This window comes from Idiotropiscis lumnitzeri, chromosome 1 (genome assembly GCF_059441095.1).
Source record: "Idiotropiscis lumnitzeri isolate Australia: NSW breed Sydney's pygmy pipehorse chromosome 1, RoL_Ilum_1.0, whole genome shotgun sequence".
NCBI classification, from domain to species: Eukaryota; Metazoa; Chordata; class Actinopteri; order Syngnathiformes; family Syngnathidae; genus Idiotropiscis; species Idiotropiscis lumnitzeri.
The window spans coordinates 384,247-405,049 of record NC_142391.1 but is presented as its reverse complement, the minus strand read 5'-3'; the positions used below and the strand labels follow the sequence as shown (position 1 = coordinate 405,049).

Here is a 20,803-nt window from a genome sequence, read left to right as displayed (position 1 = left end):
ACACACATTGAAGAAATAATGCAACGAGTTTCCAACATTTTTTCCCCTTTTGTATAAATCAGCCAGTCTTGCTTCAAATGAAAAAAACAAACAAAAACAAACAAACAAGGATACTATGGCAAAGCATTTTAGCATAATTTGATATCTACTCGCAAACAAGTAGAACGACTACGTCACTATGCAATGAGACGTAAATGCAAATGAGTTGTCACGTGTGCGCTACGAGTGAAACATGAGCTGTTAAATTGTTATATTAGTCGTGCGCAATGATTTGATAGTAACTCTTATTTGTGCAAGAATGGCCTCGTCATTCTACTCGTGGGCAGAAATGTCAGAAAATGAAGTTCTACTAGTCGTGAGGACAAAAAGCGTCCTCGTAACCGAACTAGAGGAGGAAAAACAAGCGAGCGGTCGCAAGAAAATGAGGAGACAAGCCCAAAAACAATAAGTACAAATATTTTAAAAGGACATTTTTATTTGCGCAGACACATTTGTTTGTTTCTTGACGTGCTCCTTCACACGCACGCCAGCGTACAGCAAACCCGCTTCCAAGTCGCAACTGCGTGCTAACCTCTTAGCTGCTCTTCTCTCCCAGTAAGTTGAAGAAAAGGTCATCCGTCACCGCTCAAGAGGTCAAAGAACGTTTCATCGTTCCCACAAAAATCAGTTTTTCTTCCACGGGTGTCGAGAGTCGGTTGCGGTGTCCGACCGGCTTTTTTGTTGAAGTGCTCCCACTTTGAGCTTGTTACTGTGACAACACACGCTCGCTTTTCTGGCAAGAAGACGAAAATGTTTCCATTAGCATCGTTGATCACAAAAGACAAAGAAGAGAAACGTGCCGTTAGCATCCGATGCTAACGGTGCTAGCACACGGGAGAGCGTCAGTCAAGTTTAGCTAGTCTGGCGTTAGCATTGCGTTTGTATCGCTTCCACGGACCGACAAGCTGCTACCGGTCGCTCGCTTATGTCGGAATAAAGTGGCAAAAAAAAAATACCAAAGTCGTGAGGACGGAAGCTTCGGAGTGTTGAGGTTGCTTGGCACGACACCCGTCAGGTAAGTTACCATCACATTTTGTTTCTCTTTCAACTTGCAGTTTGCTTAAAGCGGTGACTTTGTGCCGCTTTCAGAGTTCGCTGACGCGCTCGCTAAGCGTCTCGAGCTGGTCCTCGCGAGCCGGGTAGGGCGGCGCCGCCTGCTGGCCGCCCAGGTAGTCGTACGCGTGCGCGAGCCTGGCGTGATGATGCCAGCGCAGGTCGTCACTCTCGTGCGTGACGTAGCGCTCGTCCACGCGGCTCTCCAGGCTGCGCAGGTCCAACCACATCTGGTAGTCCTGCAAAGCAACGCCACGCCACGCATCATCACGTCACGTCACGTCACGCCACGCCACGCCGCTTGCTTCACGCCCTCTTTCGTGCAATCATTCATTCACTCATTTGGGAGTCACTCACTCTGGCACGCTCACTTGCTCACTATTGGATGCATTCATTCATGTCGTCACACTCACTCGCTCATGCTAATTCATGCACTCACTCACTCACTCAGCGGTCTGACCTGAAGCCAAGCGTGACTGAGCGTTTTGTCAACACTGAAGCGTTTCCTCATCTTCACCTGCAGAAGATTGTTGATCAGGTCGATGGCTGAAGGAGAAGAAGAGGAGGGGGGGGGGGGGGGCACGAAGGCTGGCGTTACAGTGGAGATGGGGGGGGGGGTGCAATTATCCCCTTCGGAAATATATGTAGGCTCCTCCGGCACTTTATTTCCTCTTCTAAAATGAATTGAATAATTGCAGCCACCCAAAATGTATCGCCAGGCCGCCCTCTCGCCTTGGGAGCGAAAAAAAAAAAAAAAGAAAATCCTGGAGGATGTGGGGGTTCCCCCTCCTGGCATACACCCCCTCCCAGTGAGGGTCAGCAGAGGCTAATGAGCTAAGCTAACATGATGTTAACATTTCTTCAGGGGTCAGCGGTCTGAGTGGCTCCGGCAGCGTTGGGGTGGGCGGGAGGCCGTGGGGCCCAGTTGGGTTTTCGCCATCGCTTGGCATTATACACATGAATGCACCCCTGCTTCAATGGAGTGCCCCCCCCCCCTCAAAGCCCCACCCCTCGCGAGCGCTCGCATTTTTCTGTGCTGTGAAGGGACAATGTCTCCACTCCTTAAAGACAAGAGAAGAATTCAAGCACAAGCTGTTTTTTGGACGGATTAATGCGCTCATCAAGTCAGACCTGCTCGCCACACTTCCTCTTTTTTGCTGGCTAAGTGGAAAAAAACACAAACTAGCTTGCCAACGAATGAATAATCCAGCTCAGTATCGCCCACTCGTAATAAAGTTTGTTTTTAGTTTTGCAGCGTCATGTGACCCGTTGCCGCGGTGACACTGTCAGTCAAAGACGTCGAACGTGACGCGGGAGACGGACCGCCACGGCCACGGCCACGGCGTCGGCGTCGGCGTCCTCGCGTGCTCGCCACATCAATTTCTTCTTTGTCTATTTTGGTCTTTGGACGCGAGTCACGTTGCCGACCGACGTGGCCTCGCTCACTCAACAAACGGTTGCCACGAAAACGCTCGCTCGCTGACTTTCGCTCGCCTCTTTGCGATGAAAGCGGCGGCGAGGCCAAACAAAAGTAGAAATGAAAAAACAAAAACAACGCATCGCAAACTCGAGTCCCATCGCCAAAAGCTCAACTCAAGCGGAGGCCGCCGTGGCGACCCGAACTAAACAAAAAGATGGAGGCGTGACCGTCATGGCCGACGACAGGCGGCGTGAAACGAGCTAGCGCGCTAACGCCAAGCCCGGTCGCTGGATGTGAAAGTTGCTCATTAAAGCCGGCGAACCGGAACGCAAAAGTCGTCAGCGTCTCGCAGCGGCTGACGACTTCCATCCGCATTTCAGTCGTTTGACGCTCCGCCGCGTCCGACGTGATTCTGGCGAGGACGTCGAGTGAGCGGCGTTAGCTTAGCATCCCGGCTGTGCTGAGTCACAATGTCAAAATGAGCCCGTCCAACTCGGCGACATTTGAAACGCTGTGGCGGGCCAACAATTCTTCAACTACCAACCCACTAACGGAGCAAACCGAAGAAGTCAAGTTAGCGAGTCGGGACGTGCCACCGACATTCCGAGATGGCGACTTTTACGATTTTGTGGGTGCGTTGGCCCCCCTCGTCCTTGCCCGTTTGTCCTTCGTCATTCAAATAATCACCATTCCGTCTCCATGCGTCTTTCGTCCTTTCTTTGCATCAGTCGCCCCCCCCCCTCCACACCCCCCCATAAAAAAAAAAAAAAAAAAAAGGTGGACTTTCCGGCACTCATCACACATCACACGAGAGGCCGGCGTGCGGAAAAATTAAGCCGATGACACTCGAGTGAGTTCCATTTTGAAATCAACTTCAAATGAATTTTTGAAATCAATCGATTTCGAGACGACAAGGCGGCTCGGCCAAAGAATTGTGCGTTTCATTTTCCAGGTTAAATGTTACATTTGAAAATACGTCCAACCTGCTTCGTGGTTCTTTTTGGGGTGGGGGTCGATCATTTTCTATTGATATCGATCACCTAACTATCGATATCAAATTATCATCGCATCTCTTCTTTCGCCCGCCACTCGGCAGCTATGACAAAAGAAAAAAAAAAAAAAGATGCGTCTATTTGGAGCTCTACCAGGCATCGCACAAGGCCGACAATTGAAAGCAGATCAAGAAACAAAGTTCACGGAAAGCGTCCTTGCCACGCGCACTAAAGAACGTCCGCAAAGAAAATCGGCGCCATCAGAGGAATTACAAATCCTGAAGCTAAACCGACCGAGGACGCTAATCCAAAAGCAAAGGTCGACAACTTTGGCGACGTCAGCGCAACGGCATGACGTTCTGATGACATCACCAAAGCATCATCCCCCCCCTTAGCTAATTGTGAAGAATTGATCGTCTTTTTGATCGGATCAATTTCCCTGCGGTAACTTTGACTTCTTGGTGGCGTCTAGAAAGTTTTTGCCACGATGCGAACGAGGCCCGGTACCTTCGGGGGAAACTTTCTTCCAGGGGTGCGGCGGGTACATGAAGGCGGCGTTCTGGATCTGATCGTTGATGTCTTCGTCTTCATTAAACGGGAACGTTCCGCTGAGGCTGAAGATGCGGAAAAACAAGATGGCGGCAATGTTAGCGGTCAAGGATTTTATACGATTGACTACAAATGACATGGATTCGGTTTCATGCAAGAAAGAGATTTGCTGATTGTGCAGCGGAAGGTCAGGGCAGGCTGTGTGAAATGCGAAGGTGGCAGATATTTTTTGTACAGGACGAGCCGCACTTCTGATAACGGCCATCAAGGCGCTGCTGTGCGAGATTGGACGAGCCCACACGTCATCCTGCGGGCAGAAGACGTCCACTAAGAGAAAGCGAAAGTTAACTGCAGATGACACATAGCCAATAGTAGGTTTGCTGAAATGTATAAATGATCCTGGGCAACTCGGGGGGGCGTCGTCCTCTGTTGGGTGCAGGGACGCGTTGAGCTGTAATGTTAGGAACCGAGCCCCAGATTTGTATTAGATCTCCGGTTAGGAATAAATCCGCTCCCGCGTGAAGTTGCCGGCTTCCTGGTCATTTCTCTCTCAAAAACGAGCGCGCATAATTGTTGGATGAATGAAGGTCGTGTTTGGTTCACCATTCATGGAGTCAGATAATTAATGCAAACTATTTTGCTAAACTTTTGATACATTTAAAGTTCGAAATCCCAACAGCGGCGAAACTAAAACGCTGCCTTCGAAACAAAAGTTCCAAAATCCAACCCACTTGGAGGGGGGGGGGCTGACAGTCAAGTCTAGCTCGTTTTCTAACTGACGACCACACACAAAAAAAAAAAAACTGTGGCGGACGGTCAAGGCCTTCGAGTCCTTCGCTGCTGGCCAAACATACTCAAGAAATCATGATCTTATTCTCCGCATTGACGTCATTTTACATCCTCGTGTTGAATTTTTAGGCGAGAGTTTTTATCCAATCAGAATTCGGCTCGCTCGTGTCGCCAGGCAGATTTCACAATCGCAGTGGCGCGCACGATTCGTCCGAGGCGTTCAATCGTGCGGGCGTCGCTACTGTGTCTCAAGAGTAACGCCTTCTCGACGGCCTTACACCGAAAGCGATGAACGCGGCTTGTGATTGGATACTCACTCGTGAGGGCGGCGCGAAGCCGAATCGACGCACCGGAAAGTCGGAACTGGCGACCGCTCCGAAAATCTAAAATAGAGTCTTGCTTTGGCCGAAGGGGGGGGATTTAATTGCAGATACGCTTGCGAGGCCGTTTTCAAGAAGAAGCGAGATCGTCCGCCAAGATCCGCTCAGTCGTGCGAAAGTGTCGTTCTGTTCCCGCCGCGGTGTCGTAAAGGATGCGATTATGAGGGGGATTCCATCAAGTGGGACTGAGTCGGACTCGACCGGAGGCTCAGGTTCAAAGTGCGCGGCCCGCCACTGAAACAAACAATCCAAAAAAGGAAGCCAACGACCGAACAAACTAAAACACCAACAAAATGAGCGGAGGGACAAACTCCATTCCCGAGTAAGTGAAACGAAAAAAAAAAAAAGCAAATCAACTCATAAAGGAACAAAGTGAGCAACTCACTAACGAGTGGACGAGCAAACAGACCGACTCCCGACGTAAGAAAGAAACAAAGAACTAAAAGCAAACAAATCTTCCCAAACTAACTCCGAAATGAACCAACCGGCCAACTAACAACTTCCGAGCGTGACCGACTGACAAAGTCAAATTAAGTAAGTAACCGAGGAGCAGTCCGGCTCTCCGGCTCTCCGGCTCTCCGACTCTCCGACTCTCCGACTCTCTTTGGCTCTCCGGCCGAAAAGAGGACAAAAGCAAGGGTCAGTCTGTTGCGTGCGCACCTGACGTAAACGATGACTCCAACCGACCACATGTCCAGCGAGCGGTTATATCCTTTGTTTCGCAGTACCTCCGGCGCCAGGTACGCCGGCGTGCCCACCACCGAGCGGCGGAACGATTTCTCGCCGATGATGCGAGCAAACCCAAAGTCGCACAGTTTCACCTGCGAGCACCCAAAAAAAAAAAAAAATGAAATCAAGTCCGAATAAAAGGAGCCGACGAGTCGCCGATCGGCCGATTCGTTCGTCACCTGCGGGAGAGGATCGGCCGACGCCAGCAGGACGTTTTCGGGTTTCAGGTCGCAGTGGACGATGTTCTTGAAGTGGAGATGACGCAGCGCCACCAGAATCTGGACGGATGCGGCAAAGGCAACAAAAACGCAAAGGAAGGAAGAATGAAGAAAATTAACTTTGAAACAAACGACGCGGTGCGCAATCGGCGTCGCGACGCATGACGATGGCGAAGCTTTGACCTGACTCGGACCAATCGCGCGCAAGCTGAAATGAGCGTCGCCGTCCAATGAGGGAAGAGCATTTCACAGCCAACGACTTGCCGCATATCGTTCATGACGCTGAAAAAAAAAAGCCAACGGCGCGTCGAATCGAGTCGTCAGGCGGCGGCACAAAATCTAATTGTCCCATTTCAGATTCTTTTTCGGTGTCGAAAATAAAACTTTTCTTCAATCTATGCGTTACTTTTCACAATTTCATCCGTATCGCAAAATGCAACGCCAACATTTTTCCGATATCGTGCTCATTAAAACGTTTGACTCATCAAAAAAAACAAACAACAAACGATGATGAAAAGAATTAAAAGACGAGCGTAACCAAGCAAGCAAACTTTTTGAGCGACTGACGGAAGTCACAAACCAGATCATACAAGTCAGCCAAATAAACGACCGACCGACCCACCGGATTTGGGGGGAAACTCATCTGCTCCGTTTGATTTTGTCAAGTAGGTTGCTTACACAAAATCAAATCATCCGGCTGCAGATTAGTATTTTTATTATTTTTTTTAAACTCGACTCTACTTCCATATTATTTCCGTCCAACTAAGTAAAGGACGAAGAAGAAAAACGAAAAGGAAAGAAGGAAAAGCAAGACGACACCTGCGCGATGAGGAACTTGGTGATGCGTTCGGGCAGGCGTCCTTTCTCGCTGGACAGGATCATCTCCAGCATGTCCCCGTCAAGCTTCTCCATCACCACAAAAACGCGCTCGGGCGTCTCAAACATGCAGTCCAGGTTGACCACGCCCGGGTGGTGCAGGTTCTGACGCCACACGCAAAACACATCCGTCACTTCCGCCATTTAGCCAATTCCTGTACGGGAGTCGTTCGAGTCCAAAAGTTAACCCCCCCAAAAACGCGGAAAAAAAAAAGGTTTTGTCAAATTTTGCTCAATTTAGTCGACGAAATGTCAAACAGCTTTGAGTCGGTTTTTTGATCCAAACGCTGAGCAAAGACAAAGGATGTCCACACGGTGCCATCGTGGCTCCAAAATAAACCGAGCGGGAACCAAAACATTTCATTTGGCGCTTCAAGCCACATAAATAAACAAAATCGAGACGCGTTAAGTCCATCAAACTCGTCGTCGTCGTCGTCTCGATCAAGTCTTTTCGGAAAGTCTCCCGAAAATCGACAAAATGCCGACGCCGCGCCCTCCGCCTTACCGGCGCTCACTCGCTGTGTGCGCCGTGGTGGGCGTGGCCAAACCAGGACAGGTTGCAAGACGGGCGACGTGGCCGATAGGAAGGGATGTCATCGATTTAGAACGTCTGACGGACGGCACGCCGCCGAAAAGTCACGTCTCGTTTTCGTCGTCAAAGAGCCACGTTTAGCTCATCGTCGTCTCGTTATCGTCACGAAAAAAAAAAATACGTCGTTGACAAAAACAACACTGCCCCCAACAGTCCGTCGCTTGCTGCGCGTTGTCGTCGGCGCGTACCTGCAAGATGGCCACCTCGTTTCGGAGCTGACTTTCTTGTTTGGTGGGGAAGCGAAGTTTGTCGATGATCTTGATGGCCACGTCGCGGCTCGACTTCCTGTGTTTCCCTGGCGACACGTGCACGTGCGCGTGCACACACGCGAGACAAATGGGGTTACATCGGAGAGGTTCGTTTCTGCGTTGATGATCCCAAAACGGCTTCGTCTGACCGCACGGTCGGCATCCCGAAATGAGAAATCGTCGTTTCACCTCCATAGACGATCCCGAACTGTCCTGAGCCGAGAACTTCATCCGGAAAGATCTGATAGATGGAGTTGATGTCCTGAAGCAAACAACAAGACATTTTATTGAACAATTCATTCACGTGAAGTCATTCCAAGAGCTCTCAGCCCGTTTTGTTCACATCCTCGTGGGCGCACAAAAAAATTGGAAAAAAAACGGTTTTCTTCAATTTACTCATTTCATTTCCTCACGGAGTTTGGACAAAATAAATTTTTTCATGCATGGGCTTAATAAATGATTTGATTTTGGGGAAAACCATTTGACAAAAGAAAATGTAGTCAATTCAACGGAGCATTTTTGTGCAGCTGTCTTTTTCTTTTTCAGGAGGAGGACCCAAACGCAGGGAGGCGAGGCAGAGGAAACTTTAGGGGGATTTAATCAAAAAAAGAACAAAAACCGTGACAGTGACTTAACTAAACTTAACGAGACCGGCAGGAAGGACGCGGAAATGGACACTGACAGGATCACAGAACAGGACAAATGACACAGACGAGGCCAAGCCATCAACAGGAAGTGAAAGCAGCCAGGGAACTAAATACACACAAATTGACGGGACAACGAGGAGCACTTGGACGGCGCGCGCACGCACGCACGCACGCGCACGGTTGGAAGGACCTGATTGGTTAACACAAGAAATTTGGGTAAACCAACACAAGTGGACACAATCGACTTGATGAGACAAGACGAAGGAAAAAAAGGCCAAAACTTGAAAGTAAATACGAAACCAAAACCAAAATATACAGATCATGACACTTGCGGGAGGAGCCAAACGCAGAGAAATTGGATGGCACGCTGGACGTAAATGAATTGAGAAAAAAAAAAACGAAATGGCAAACAAGGAAATACTAAAAACAAGAATCAAAAACGAACACTGCGAGGCCTTGACTTGATTTGGAGAAAAGAAAAGCAACAAGACGCGCCAAAGACTGAAAAGAAGCAAACACACGCGAGACGAGACAAGTGGCAGAGGGAGCTGATTGGACAACGCCGGGGACCGCCGTGACAAGCACAAGCGCACGCCGTCAAAACCGGAAACCAAATTTGAATCCAGATCACTGGAAAAAGACGAAGTTCGAATCGACTTGGACATGATCTCATTTCAGGAAATCAAATTCAACGCAGCTTTTCTTTCACAGTGTGTGGATTGGATGCCTTCTTGGATGTTGCGTCGCTTTTGGGCTTCTTGTGCATGAAACGTTTCCAGTTGTCTCGTCACGTCAGCTGGTGTGTGTGCGCGTGTGCGCGCGCGCGCGTGTGTGCGCTGACAGGCTAATATCACACCTCACTCAGGAGCGCACAAAGAAGACGACATTAGTGTCTGCCGGCTGCCTAATGACCACGCGTCACCATGGCGACGCTCGCTCCGCCTCACGGCGTCATCTCAATCATCTCGGGTGACCACTCACCTTGGATCGTCACACACGCACCACGACCGTGACTGCGCTTCCCACAGACATTCGGCAAGCAAGGGCACGCGCGCGTACGCGTGCGCTTTCTCACCACATTCTCCTCGATGTGACAGTTGGAGACAGAAATACTGATGGAGATTTCCTCTGTGGAAAAAAAAAAAAGAAAATAAAAAACCGGAAGTGCGTCATCAAATTTTGACATCCAGACACATCCCAAAAAATGGAATTCAGCATTGTCAGCTGTCTTGTAAATGTGTTTTAAACGTTCAAAAAATGAAATTGAATGGCCTTAACATGGTCCATTCAAACCAAACTGGTTGCTTGAAACTTTTTCCACCAAATTTCATGCTGGGAATTCAAACTGGCTTCAGGGAGTGAATATAATTGATTTATTTTCATGGAGGAGCCCTGGAAAGGACCCAATTGGAGCCCAAATGGCCGACTTTTCAGCCATGGCTTGTTGAGAATTTGTTGTTGGGTCTATTTATGATCGATCAATTTTATGTCGGCGCCAGTGACTGATTTTTTTTATTTTTATTATTATTTTATTTTTTAATTTGAAATCCCGAGTGTCCCCGAAAAAAGAGGCGTGTCACTTGCCAAGTTTGAAACTGGCTTTGGGGGCTTCATTTTCAAATTCCCCCCTGAAAAATACCAAATTGACCCCAAAATAAGCACTTTGTTGGATGGCATTGCTTGTGGAGACTTTTCGGTCGGACGACTCGTGATACATGTGTCTAGCAAATTTCAGGCTGCTGAGTTCAACGGACTTTGGGTCGAATGATGTCAAATTTTGAGCCACGCGATGACATCATACGACACGAACAATAAAACAGGACGACAAAATATTGTTTGAGCGACAACTCCTCCGGAACCCTCAAACGGACGTGAGCCGCCGCCACCGCGTCGACGTCAACAAAAGTCTGAAATATCCGCGAGGGCTCGGCGTGCGGGTCGGCGCCCACGCGCAACCGATCAGCGGCGCCGTTATTGCAAAGGATTAGACTCACTGTGCCCGTCGCTATGGCAACTGTGGGAGACGGCGGGCATGAGGGCGTGCTGGATGGCCATCTCCCACATGCGGGCCACGTCCTGACCGGCGCCGCTCACCTGGGAGGAAGTGACATCATCAATGACACGCTAGAGGAAAAAAAAAACCCTCACAGGACACTTCATTAGGGACACCGTCAGAGTCTTCCAGTCGTCAAATTCATGAGCGAGTGCGCTGGAGCCCATCCCAGCCATCTTTGGGCAGTAGGCGGGGCTAACACCCTGAACGGGTCGCCAGCCAATGGCAGGCCACACAGAGACGAACGACCGTCCGCGCTCACGCTCGTACCTGGGGGCAATTGAGAGTGTTCAATCGGCCTGCCGCGCATGTTTTTGGAACGGGGAGGAAACCGGAGTACCCGGAGGAAAGCCACGCAGGCACGGGGAGAAGACGCAAACGCCACACAGGATGGCCGGAGCGGGAATCGAACCCACGACCGCTGCGCTGTGAGGTGGACGTTCTAAGCAATCGTCTTCAAAAAGGTCGTCGAAAGCAAACGTCTGAGATGTCGTCCGCTTACGAGCAAACTTCAACGGGCTTCACTTGACAAATTGACAGATTGGAGTTTTTCTTTGCGTCACCTGCACGTTGACGCCGGCGCCGCCGCGCAGGTCCTCGCCCACAAAGTAGACCAGCGCGGCAGCGGTGGTGATCTCGAAACAGTGCGCGTTGGCGCCCTCGGGCAGGAGCGAGAAGGTCCGAGCGGCCTCCAGCGACAAGATCTCCGACAGCGGAATCTCCTGAATGTGGGCAAACATTCCGCATCGTCACTTTGTTCCGATTGTGACGTGGTTAATATTCATGGCGTCATTCTTTTACCTTATAATATTTGCTTCCCGTGTCATCCTGGTACAATGTGATGCATTTGCTGTCCAGACGCCAGTAATGTCGCTTCCTCTGAAACGCAAGCCAATTATTCCGCCGTGCAAGTTTGACTCGAGTCCAATCTGAAAATACTCGAGCTGAGGTGAATTGAGAAGCAAAGTCGGAAGTGAGTGAAGAATTTGATTGTGACAAAAGTAGTGCTTTGGTCCCCTCTTGAGCCATGTTGGTGTCAAGTAGCTTTGTCGAAGAGCTTCCTTTTGACTAAAATAGTGCTTTGGCACCAGTTTGTGCCATCTTTCTGCCAAGGAAATAAAGTACGCCAAAGTGTTTGGACAAAAGTAGTGCCTCGGCTCCACCCGGTGCCGTCTTTCTCCGGGCATTTGTCAATCAATTACAAACAACAAGGAAGACGGCAAGCAGAAATGCTAAGCTAGCGGCGGGCGATGATTACCAGAGTGTCCTTGCTGGTGTAGTGGACCATCCAGCCTTCCTTCATCACGTTGCCGTTCTTCCGTTTGGTGTGTTTGACCGACTGGACGACTCTCATCAGGGGGATGTTGTGACCGGTTGACGGGCTGCGGGACACGCGAGTTGCTCGTGAACAATTTGCGCGTTGGGTTGGAGAGCGGCGGATCTCGAGGCTCTGTCACAAACGCTCGTCGTTTGATGAACAAAACCACATCAAAACGGGCTTGAGACCAAATTTCAACGTCAAGCTTGCTTGAAACCTCAACCGTAGCTTGGTCACTTTTTTTTGGAGCAAATTCAAATTTAAGCTCCCGACTCATGTGAAATCCAAACCCGCCCGCATTTCAAACCATAAACCGGGATTGTAGACAAAAACCACAAAGACCGAAGCCGAATGACTTTTGAAACCTTCCCCCCTTTTTTCAAACCCGAATTGAAATTTGGAACCTGATGGCTCTGTTGGACTCGTCCCCATCTGGATCTTGCAAGTCTCCCGCGTCTCCGGGCTCCGCCTCCGCGGTCATGCCAATGGTCATGTCGTCTGTCGTCATGGCGATGTCATCGACGTCGTCCGTCAGGCCGCCGCAGGCCCTTTCCGGGTTGCCGTCAGACTCCGCCCCCGGACTAAGCAGCTCTACGGGACCAAACATCCAAGTGCGTGCGTGCGTGCGTGCGTGCGTGCGTGCGTGCGTGCGTGCGTGCGTGCGTGCGTGCGTGCGTGCGTGCGTCCTCACCTCCGTTTCTGGAGACTTCTCCTAAGCAGTTGTTTGGAACTTTTGGAGCACAACGCTTGTGACAGTTGAATCGACAATCTGAAGAGCAAATATAAATGCGCGAGTGACCCGGTGACCAGTGCGTTTTATTTTTTTCCCCCCACTATGACGTCCCAGCAGTCGACGACATTTCTGCCGACACCGTAAGCAGCGACGAGTTCGTAGTGAGCCAGAACGGTTGACGTGTGTGAGCTACGAGTACGAGTGAAGCACGAGTTGTCACCGGGAGTCCTACTTGCATGCGGGCGTCAACTTTTTCTTCAGGCCCGAGGTGATTTTTTTTCTCAAAGACCACCCCGGTCGTTCTCGTCGACTCGTTTGCTCAATTGCGCAACTGGCGACGAGTGCACGAGAACACGGACAATTGAAAAAAAACAACAACCAAAAAAAAGTCACCTTTGCACTGCAGGCCTTGCCTGAAGAGTCCCTTGAGGAGTTTCTTGCAGTGCTGGCAGACGGTGGGCCGCGTGTACGAGTGGATGAGGAAGCTGTGAGGAACTTTGACCTTGGACAGCAGCAACTTGTCCAGCTGGATGGGTCGCCCGACGTACGACTGGCAGCTGGCGCGCCGCTCGCGCCCCCACCACGCCTCCGCCGACGACTTCTGACGAGCACACGGCGCTCAGCGGCCTCAATCCACAACCCGACCTGACCTCCTTCGTTGGGCTTTTCCAAACCGGAGCCGGCCTCCGAACGCGACGTCCAAAGCATCGCCCTCGCTCAAAAGCCTCATTTGAAACCTTAGCCATGGGTGGGAAAAGTCCAACTTTCAAACCCCACCCTTTTCTTAGCAACGCCGTTTAATGGCCAATCCCCGAAATGCGAACTCTCGCCCGAAAGCCAAATTTTCAAGCCTCGCGGTCGTTTCAAACCCTGACTCTGTCGCGGAGACCCTAAGCCACGTTGAAGGTTTTGCGGACGGACCGTACCTCCATGTTGGGACTGACGGGGGACTGCAAGACAAAAGAGCAAACAGGAAGTGAGGCGGTGCGCACGAGATGAATTTGAGGGCGCACGTACGGCGGCGCCGACCAGCAGGGCCTCGTCGACGGAATGCGACGGCTCGCCGGAGAGGGGGCGCCCCCCCGTCAGGGACACGTTGGACGGACGGCGCCTCCGCACGCCGCTGCAGTTGTTGGCGATCTTAAAGGCGCAGCGCTTGTGGTAGTTCAGACCGCAGCCTCAAAACAGAAAAAAAAACAAAAAAACATAGTGAGGCACACATCAAAGCGGAGATTTCATTCTCAAGTTGTCCGAATTTTTCGAGGGGTACGCTTCAAGTATTTTCTTTTCCCTGCCGTTTATTTTGGGGTGTAATTCCACTGACAACCAGTGGGTGGCGCTGACCCATTTGGTTTGGCACTTTGAAAGAAGAAGAAAAAAAAAAAGAATCTCACAGAAATCTGGACTTTGCAGAAGAATGTCAAGTCCTCTTGAATCCTGCTTTTCACGCCGACTGTCAGTTCATTTTCAAACGGAATTGAAGGGGGGGGGGGATTACTGTCCTGTCCATACACATTGCGAGCTAAACAAAAATTGGACCAGAAGTTTCCTTTTCTCTTTAATTTTTAAACAACAACAACATTTTAATAACAGTTTTTTTTTCTGAATTGGGAAAGGTCAATCTCACAATATGAAAATCTTTCTTTTTTTTTTAATGTACTCTCACGGCGGTTGCATTTCTTCCAAGGAAATCATTTTGTTTTCTACTCATTTTTTTTCTTTTTACCTTCGCACTTGAGGCCCTGGCGCACAAGCCCCCACAACATCTCGCCGCAGTGGTCGCAGAACGCGGGCGCCCGGTACGAGTGCACAAACAGGCAATGCGGCCGGATCTGGAAGTCCTCCAATGTGGCCGAAGCTGAATGCACAAACACGCACACACACAAAAAAGCTCCGCTCTCCAGAAAGTTGATTCATGTGAACCCGGAATTGAGAAAGAAAGAAATTGAACTTATTTCTTACTTTCAATATATTGCACAAACACAACTGCAAAATTGCACATTTGCAAAATTCACACACACACACACACACACACACACACGCTTGTGCACAAAAATACCCGTATAAGCAAAACACAAGCACAAGTGCACACGCTGAGCTGCATGCTATTCCCTGAGCCCCCCCCCCGCCTCAAATCACTTGCACTTGCTGCACAGTGACCCTCGGGGGGGCCGCTGAATTTGCTGCCATTATCACACACACACAAGCCTGAAAAAAGAAAATAAAATGAATGAAAGTAAGCCGACCAGAGAGGATGGCCTCCACCAGATCTCCGTCTTGAATTTGCGAGGCCGAGCGTAGCAGCTGCAGAACGTTGTCCGACGCCGGGTCATGGCGAAAGAGCAGAATCTTGTCATACATGCCATAAAAGCCGCACTCGGGAATCTGAAGGGGGCGGACGGGGAAGCGAGCGTTAGCATGCGAGCCGCGAGCCCCGACAACCACGGCGATCACCATTGGCCGATGGTGGCGTCAACAAAAGTTGAGCCCGCAGCAGGCGGTTCCGGTCACTTTGGTCCTGTTGCGCAACCGCGCCAAGCAAACAACGAGCTTTAGCGTTCCCAGATTGCGCAAAGACGCTCGATCCGAACTTGCAGTTCTTCAAACGGACGTCGCCATCAATTTGCGAATCCAGCATATTCGTCCGTTTTTTCGAGTTGGAGGTCAAAGTGACCATTTTCGTCATTTCACGTATTAGGATATAAGCTCATGAATCGATTAAGAAGCTAATTCCAATGGAACGCAAGTTCGGAGCGTTCCGACCGGCTCTGCTAGGGAAGGAGGGAAGTCACGTAGACCAAGCTGTTAAATGGTGTGGAGAGAGTTGACAATTTATTTTTAGTAAAGAAAAGAGGTTGCAAACAAATGATGTGAACCAAAAGGTATTCGCCAAGTTCACAAATGTGTATGAATAACAAAAGCAAGTGTCTCCAAACTTTCCAAAAGTCCAAACAAGAGCGCAAGCGAGGCGAACTGAACTCTAAAGTCCCAGCCGCCCCGATTGTTTGTTGGTCTCAGCTGCACAGGTGCAGCTCGTTGATCGGGAAAGCAGGCCGGCCGTGAGGCACGAAAGAGCGCGTTACACAAAGGGCGTGGCCTCGTGGGTGGGCCCTAGCCCAGGGCCGTAACACCTCCGAGTAACGGATTCGAGCGTGATGACGTCAACAAACAAACGAGAGAACGAGGAGGATCGCAAAGACCTTCGTCAGACCTTCGCCTCTTCACTTGCTTTATCTGCGCTCCTCTCGTCCTCCTGATGCTCGTCACCACGGCAACGCCACTCGGTTGGCATGGCAGCAGCCGCCGCTCAAGGTTGCTTCCTCTTCGGCCCTCTTTTAGCACGCGCGTGCGTAAACGCTCGCGCGCGTGCGGGCACGGCGGGTAGCGGCCCTAAAAGTTGCCATTCGGGCTCATGAACACGTCACCGCCGCCGTGATGGCTGGCAGCCGGCGGCAAAAGTTGAAGTGTGGATGAGACACGCACACGTGTGCGTGTGTCTAAAAGCCATAATGGCAGGAGGACACTTCACAGGCGCAATCATCACCGTCATCATCTTCAGTTGCTGGGCAACGCGAGGAAAAAAACCTCAACTGACACAAACGACTTTATTATGACGCTCAGCCACGATGCGTGTGCGTGCGCGTAATTGCCTTTTTTTGGTGCGACGTTGACACAAAAAAGCAAATAAAAATCCATGCACGTTTATACTTTCCTAAGTCGGAGGAAAGGTTTTGACGCGCTGGATTTTTCAACACATCCTGTCAAAATCAGAGCATCGAAATAAAAAGTCCACATTGTCGGAAGAGCTTCTCCAGCCTCTCTCGGGCTACGTGGGGCCTCATTCGGCAGTGTGGCGGCTAAACAAGTCACCACTGGGCCAAAGGAAGTGTGCTGAAAATTTGAACCCACTTTTATTTTGAAGGGGCCATTTTTGCGACTTTTTAGTCACGCTTTGTGGAGCCGAATTATGCCGGAAAATGAGGTTCTGCTCTTGTTCCGGCTCATGAAGAGTCAAATGTCGTTGATCCGTTTCCATCGTTCCGGGGGCGCCTTAGCTTGTAACGGGATATTTGTTATTGTGAAAAGCAAAGCCTGTTCGGTGACGTTATGAAGATCGACTTCCGAGCTGAGCCGTGAGTATTTTGCCATATATGTCAGTATTTACGTTCCAAAATATGTGGCGATTAGCGCATTAGCTCGCGAACGTTAGCATGTCATTTGTTTTGTCGTGTTTTATGATGGAACCACACCCAAGTATTGATGCGTCCATTGTTACCGTCGTACACGTTCCTGACGTGCCTCTCCGGTGAATAAAAAGCAAAATTCATCGACGACAGGAGTCGTCCGTCTTCCCGGCTGTCGCGGGTCCATTTCAAAAACTTCACATCATGTTGACATGACGCTGGCTTAGCGCCATTGCTCCGACGTTCTGCATGACGTCGGAGCAATCGGGCATTTCTCGCACAAGCACGTGGCATTCTTTATTCATTCAGGAGCAGTCTCACAATCGCACGTGCATTACAGACGCACAAATTGATGTGTCCCTTAAGTTGCTTTAATTGTCGCACTTTAGCACTTGAACTGTTAGCGGTGATGCTAACAGCGCGTGACAACTCACACACACACACACACAGCAGGTGACCTTAACACCTGCGTGACAGCATGCCACACTTAACACCTTCACACAAATGAACTGATTAATGCGTGTGCGCGTGCGTGTACACACGTGAATGTTTGTGTGTTTTAACCGTCTTTGTATTGTATGACGATAGTGAGTCCGTGTACAGCACTTTGTGTACCGCAGCAGTCGTTTGAAAGTCTTCTATAAATAAAGTTGAGTTGAGTCGAATGTGTGCGCGTGTTTTTTTCTTTTCCGTGGAGCCTGCAAAGGGAACACAGGCAGAATTATTCTGTCCCCCAACAGAAAGCAGAGCAGTTTCCGACGGAGTCAACGTGCTAAGATCTCACGCGCGCAAAAATGAAAGTACAGGTATGACTCGAAGACAAACGTCACAGTGAGACTTGGAGCAGTCACATGACAACCAAGATGGCCGCTGACATGATTCAAGTAACAAAGTAGCAACTATTTAAATAAGTGTGTGTAACGTGTTGATGTCTGAAGTCAAAAGAGCCCAAATGACGTCACATGACCCAGCGGAGGCGGCGTTCAAACGTTATCGACGGTTCGTGTGTTTAGCCTGCGGCATTACGCATGATCGCCGTATGACCTGCTTGGAATTTCACCCTACACCGCACGCGCGCACACACACTATGAGCCATTATTGACACATATGCCAAAATATGATTTTTCTCGTCGGTGTGCCAAATGCTTTTTAGCGTGTATGCTAGCTGATGAATTTTTTGGAATAGGTTGACATGTTTATTGAAATGCAGACGTGGACCTCCCATCAGACTTGACGCACCGGTGACGAACGGATGCCTGTTTTGACGTCATTTTTTTTTTGCGGTATGATGGGCGAATTAATTGACAACCTGACAGACGGCTTGACGAATAGAAGATTGCAATTTGGATTGTCGTGAAAAATGAGGCACTGACAAATGACGGCTGCTTTATCACGCCGCTGGCCGGCAAAATGGAGGAAAATTGAGGGCAAATTGAATTTGTTGCAAGAAAAACACGATGATATTACGATGGCATTTAACAATTCATCCATGTCAAGTTGGACGCGATTGCCCTCCGGAAGTGACGTCACAACCACGGCGGCCGCTTTGGCCTGCTAAAACAACACAATGGAGTGAGCTCGGTGTGTCCCAAATGGATCGCTAGAATTTGCGCAGGTGTCAGGCTGCCGGCGGCAAAGTCACGGCACATCCATTTCAAATTTGTCGCCATTGGACGGCGCGCTTGCTGCTAGCCAATCGCTGCCAATGGCAACCGGCGCCGCATTGGACAATTTTAGAGGTCTTTTTTCGCCCCCAAGTTAGCCTGTAAGGCAACATTCTTGAAAGGAAGAAAAACATTTGTCAGGCTTTGCGCTCAATGTCTATTTGCGCGTATGCACGTTCACGTTCAAGGTTTCGTTGTTGACTGGCATGTTGAATGCAAACATGCCAGCTGACGCCCACTTTAAAAAGCTGTTGGCATGACGTTAAATGTTTGTTAACATCTAATTGGAATGTTTACGAGCGAGTGTCTGTTCTGTGATTGGTTGAAAAGTGGCTTCGCGTGCACGTTGCAAATGTGCCAAACATTTCTTAGCGTGCTGCTTTTGTCTAATGCTGACGATTATCTTGACACTTCCTGTCCTACCTTCTGGTCCACGATGGAGCAGGCCACCTCGCGCACCTGAGCCAGACTCACGTCCGCCGAGTCCAGCAGGACCGGCTCTCGGCTCAGACCGATCTGGATGTGGAAGGACAGCACACCTCCTCCTCCTCCTCCTCCTTCTCCTTCCCCGGGTTGCCCCCCAGGGAAGGAGAGCGGACTCGGAGTGCGAATGAGTGGAGGCGCACTCATGCCGGAAAAAGAGGAAAAAAGATCCAGACCCAGACGGGCGACGGCAGAAGAGGAGGAAGAGAAGGAGGAGGAGGAGGGGGAGGGGCTGAGGGGAGAGGTTTGGATGTCAGAAGTTCCAAAAAAAAAAGAGCAAAAAATGTGCAAGGTGGAAAAGCGGGAAGAGGGAATGGAGGAAAAGACACTCCACCGGACTCCGGCGCTACTGAGGACGAGGATTTGGGAGGGAGGGAGAGAGGCGAAGGGGATGAGGAGGGGGGGGGGGCGTCGTCCTCCTCATCTTCTTCCTGCTGATGAGGATTATGTGACACATTTGCGCATAGAAAGCGGGCACAAGTTTGCTGAAAACAACACAAAGTTCTCAAAGTTGCCGTGGCGACGCAGCACCATGCTCCCATTGGAGCCACGTGGTCACGTGACGGCGAGGAGCAGCCAATCACAAGCGGGAAGTTGCCGGCTTGGCAACAGAGGCTAATGCTAGCTAGCTCGGTGATTGTTGAATCAAGCCATGCAATAAATATGTCAGCATGAGAATGACGTTTTCGATTTGGAATTTATGAAAGCGGCTCAATAAAAAAAATTTCAGGAGCAAGGGGAGGAAAAAGGCTTTTTTTGCAAGGCAAAAAGTTGCAATAAAACAGGAAAAAAAAGTATTTTTTTTGTTCAAAGGAGAAAAAAAGTCTCGATATTACCACAATTATTCCTTTTTTTTTTCTCAATAATCTCTCATTTCTTGACCGTAAGTATAAGAGATCGCGCTGAGGAATACTTTTAAAAGTGTGTTTGTGGAGTGCCTGTTTAACTCAAGAACAAAACTACTGACCAACTTAATGACTATAGCTCCTAATGAAGAAAGTAAAACTGGAGGACATTTAGTAGCTTGCTAAATGACTAGCTAACGAACTAGCATAGCCACTTAGTCATTCGCTTATTAAATGATAATAAAGGTCAAAGAAAGGAACAAGCTAACAAAGCAAATGAAAACACTCAACCAAACGCTTACTGACTGAATTGGTTAACAAAGAAACTGACGAGCTAACGTACAAAAACTCAAATGAAACAATTTCTAACTAACTCAACTCATATTACGATATATTATTAGATTTTAGATGGACGATCTCTTGCATTCATTTAAATGAAGTCAAATGCACTGCGAACAGGGACGAGGACCGGATCAGTTCTTCACTTCTTCCTACTCCCCATAGACCGCACCGCGCTCGTAACATTCCTTTTTTCTTTTAAATCTTTTACTTCTGACTATATTCTTTTTTGTTCTGTTTATATGTTCAATAAAAAAATAAAATCATCATCATCCAAAAAAAACACAAACAAGCTCATAAGGGACTAACCTGTTAACAAAAATAAAGGAGTAAATATTCGAGCTTATATACAAACAAACCCTGACACAGAAACGTGATTGAGTAATTTACAAAAAAAAACAAAACAAAGTCAATGAACGAGTCCGTCGACGGCATTTCCACCCAACGAGCTTTCAATCACTTTGATGTCAAATGACAAGAAAGGCGTTTGAATTCATTTTGATGCGCATTTCTGTTAGCACCTCTATGGGAGTTCCCATTATATGCTAGCGCTGAGCTAAGGGAGGAGCATTCCGCCAAATAATAGGCGTGAGCAACCTTTGACATTGAAAAAAAACGTTTTTCGAAACGATCGTGACTTCCAGCCGCTCTT

General features: G+C 49.3%; 1 protein-coding gene across 1 annotated transcript; it reads right to left on the bottom strand.

The window, feature by feature from the left end:
* Positions 1-605: 605 nt before the first annotated feature.
* Positions 606-19,337, bottom strand: prkd1 (protein kinase D1). Its single transcript, XM_088307874.1, has 21 exons — positions 18,908-19,337; positions 14,883-15,021; positions 14,363-14,494; positions 13,666-13,814; positions 13,563-13,586; positions 13,030-13,237; positions 12,595-12,672; positions 12,308-12,494; positions 11,844-11,967; positions 11,387-11,464; positions 11,149-11,307; positions 10,527-10,626; positions 9,608-9,660; positions 8,075-8,147; positions 7,826-7,932; positions 6,989-7,150; positions 6,131-6,229; positions 5,883-6,043; positions 4,012-4,118; positions 1,553-1,638; positions 606-1,331 (listed from the first exon to the last, which is right to left on the bottom strand). The coding sequence occupies exons 1-21, from the start codon at positions 19,112-19,114 to the stop codon at positions 1,125-1,127; spliced, it is 2,640 nt and encodes an 879-aa protein (XP_088164000.1). The 5' UTR covers positions 19,115-19,337; the 3' UTR covers positions 606-1,124.
* Between the last annotated feature and the right edge of the window lie 1,466 nt (positions 19,338-20,803).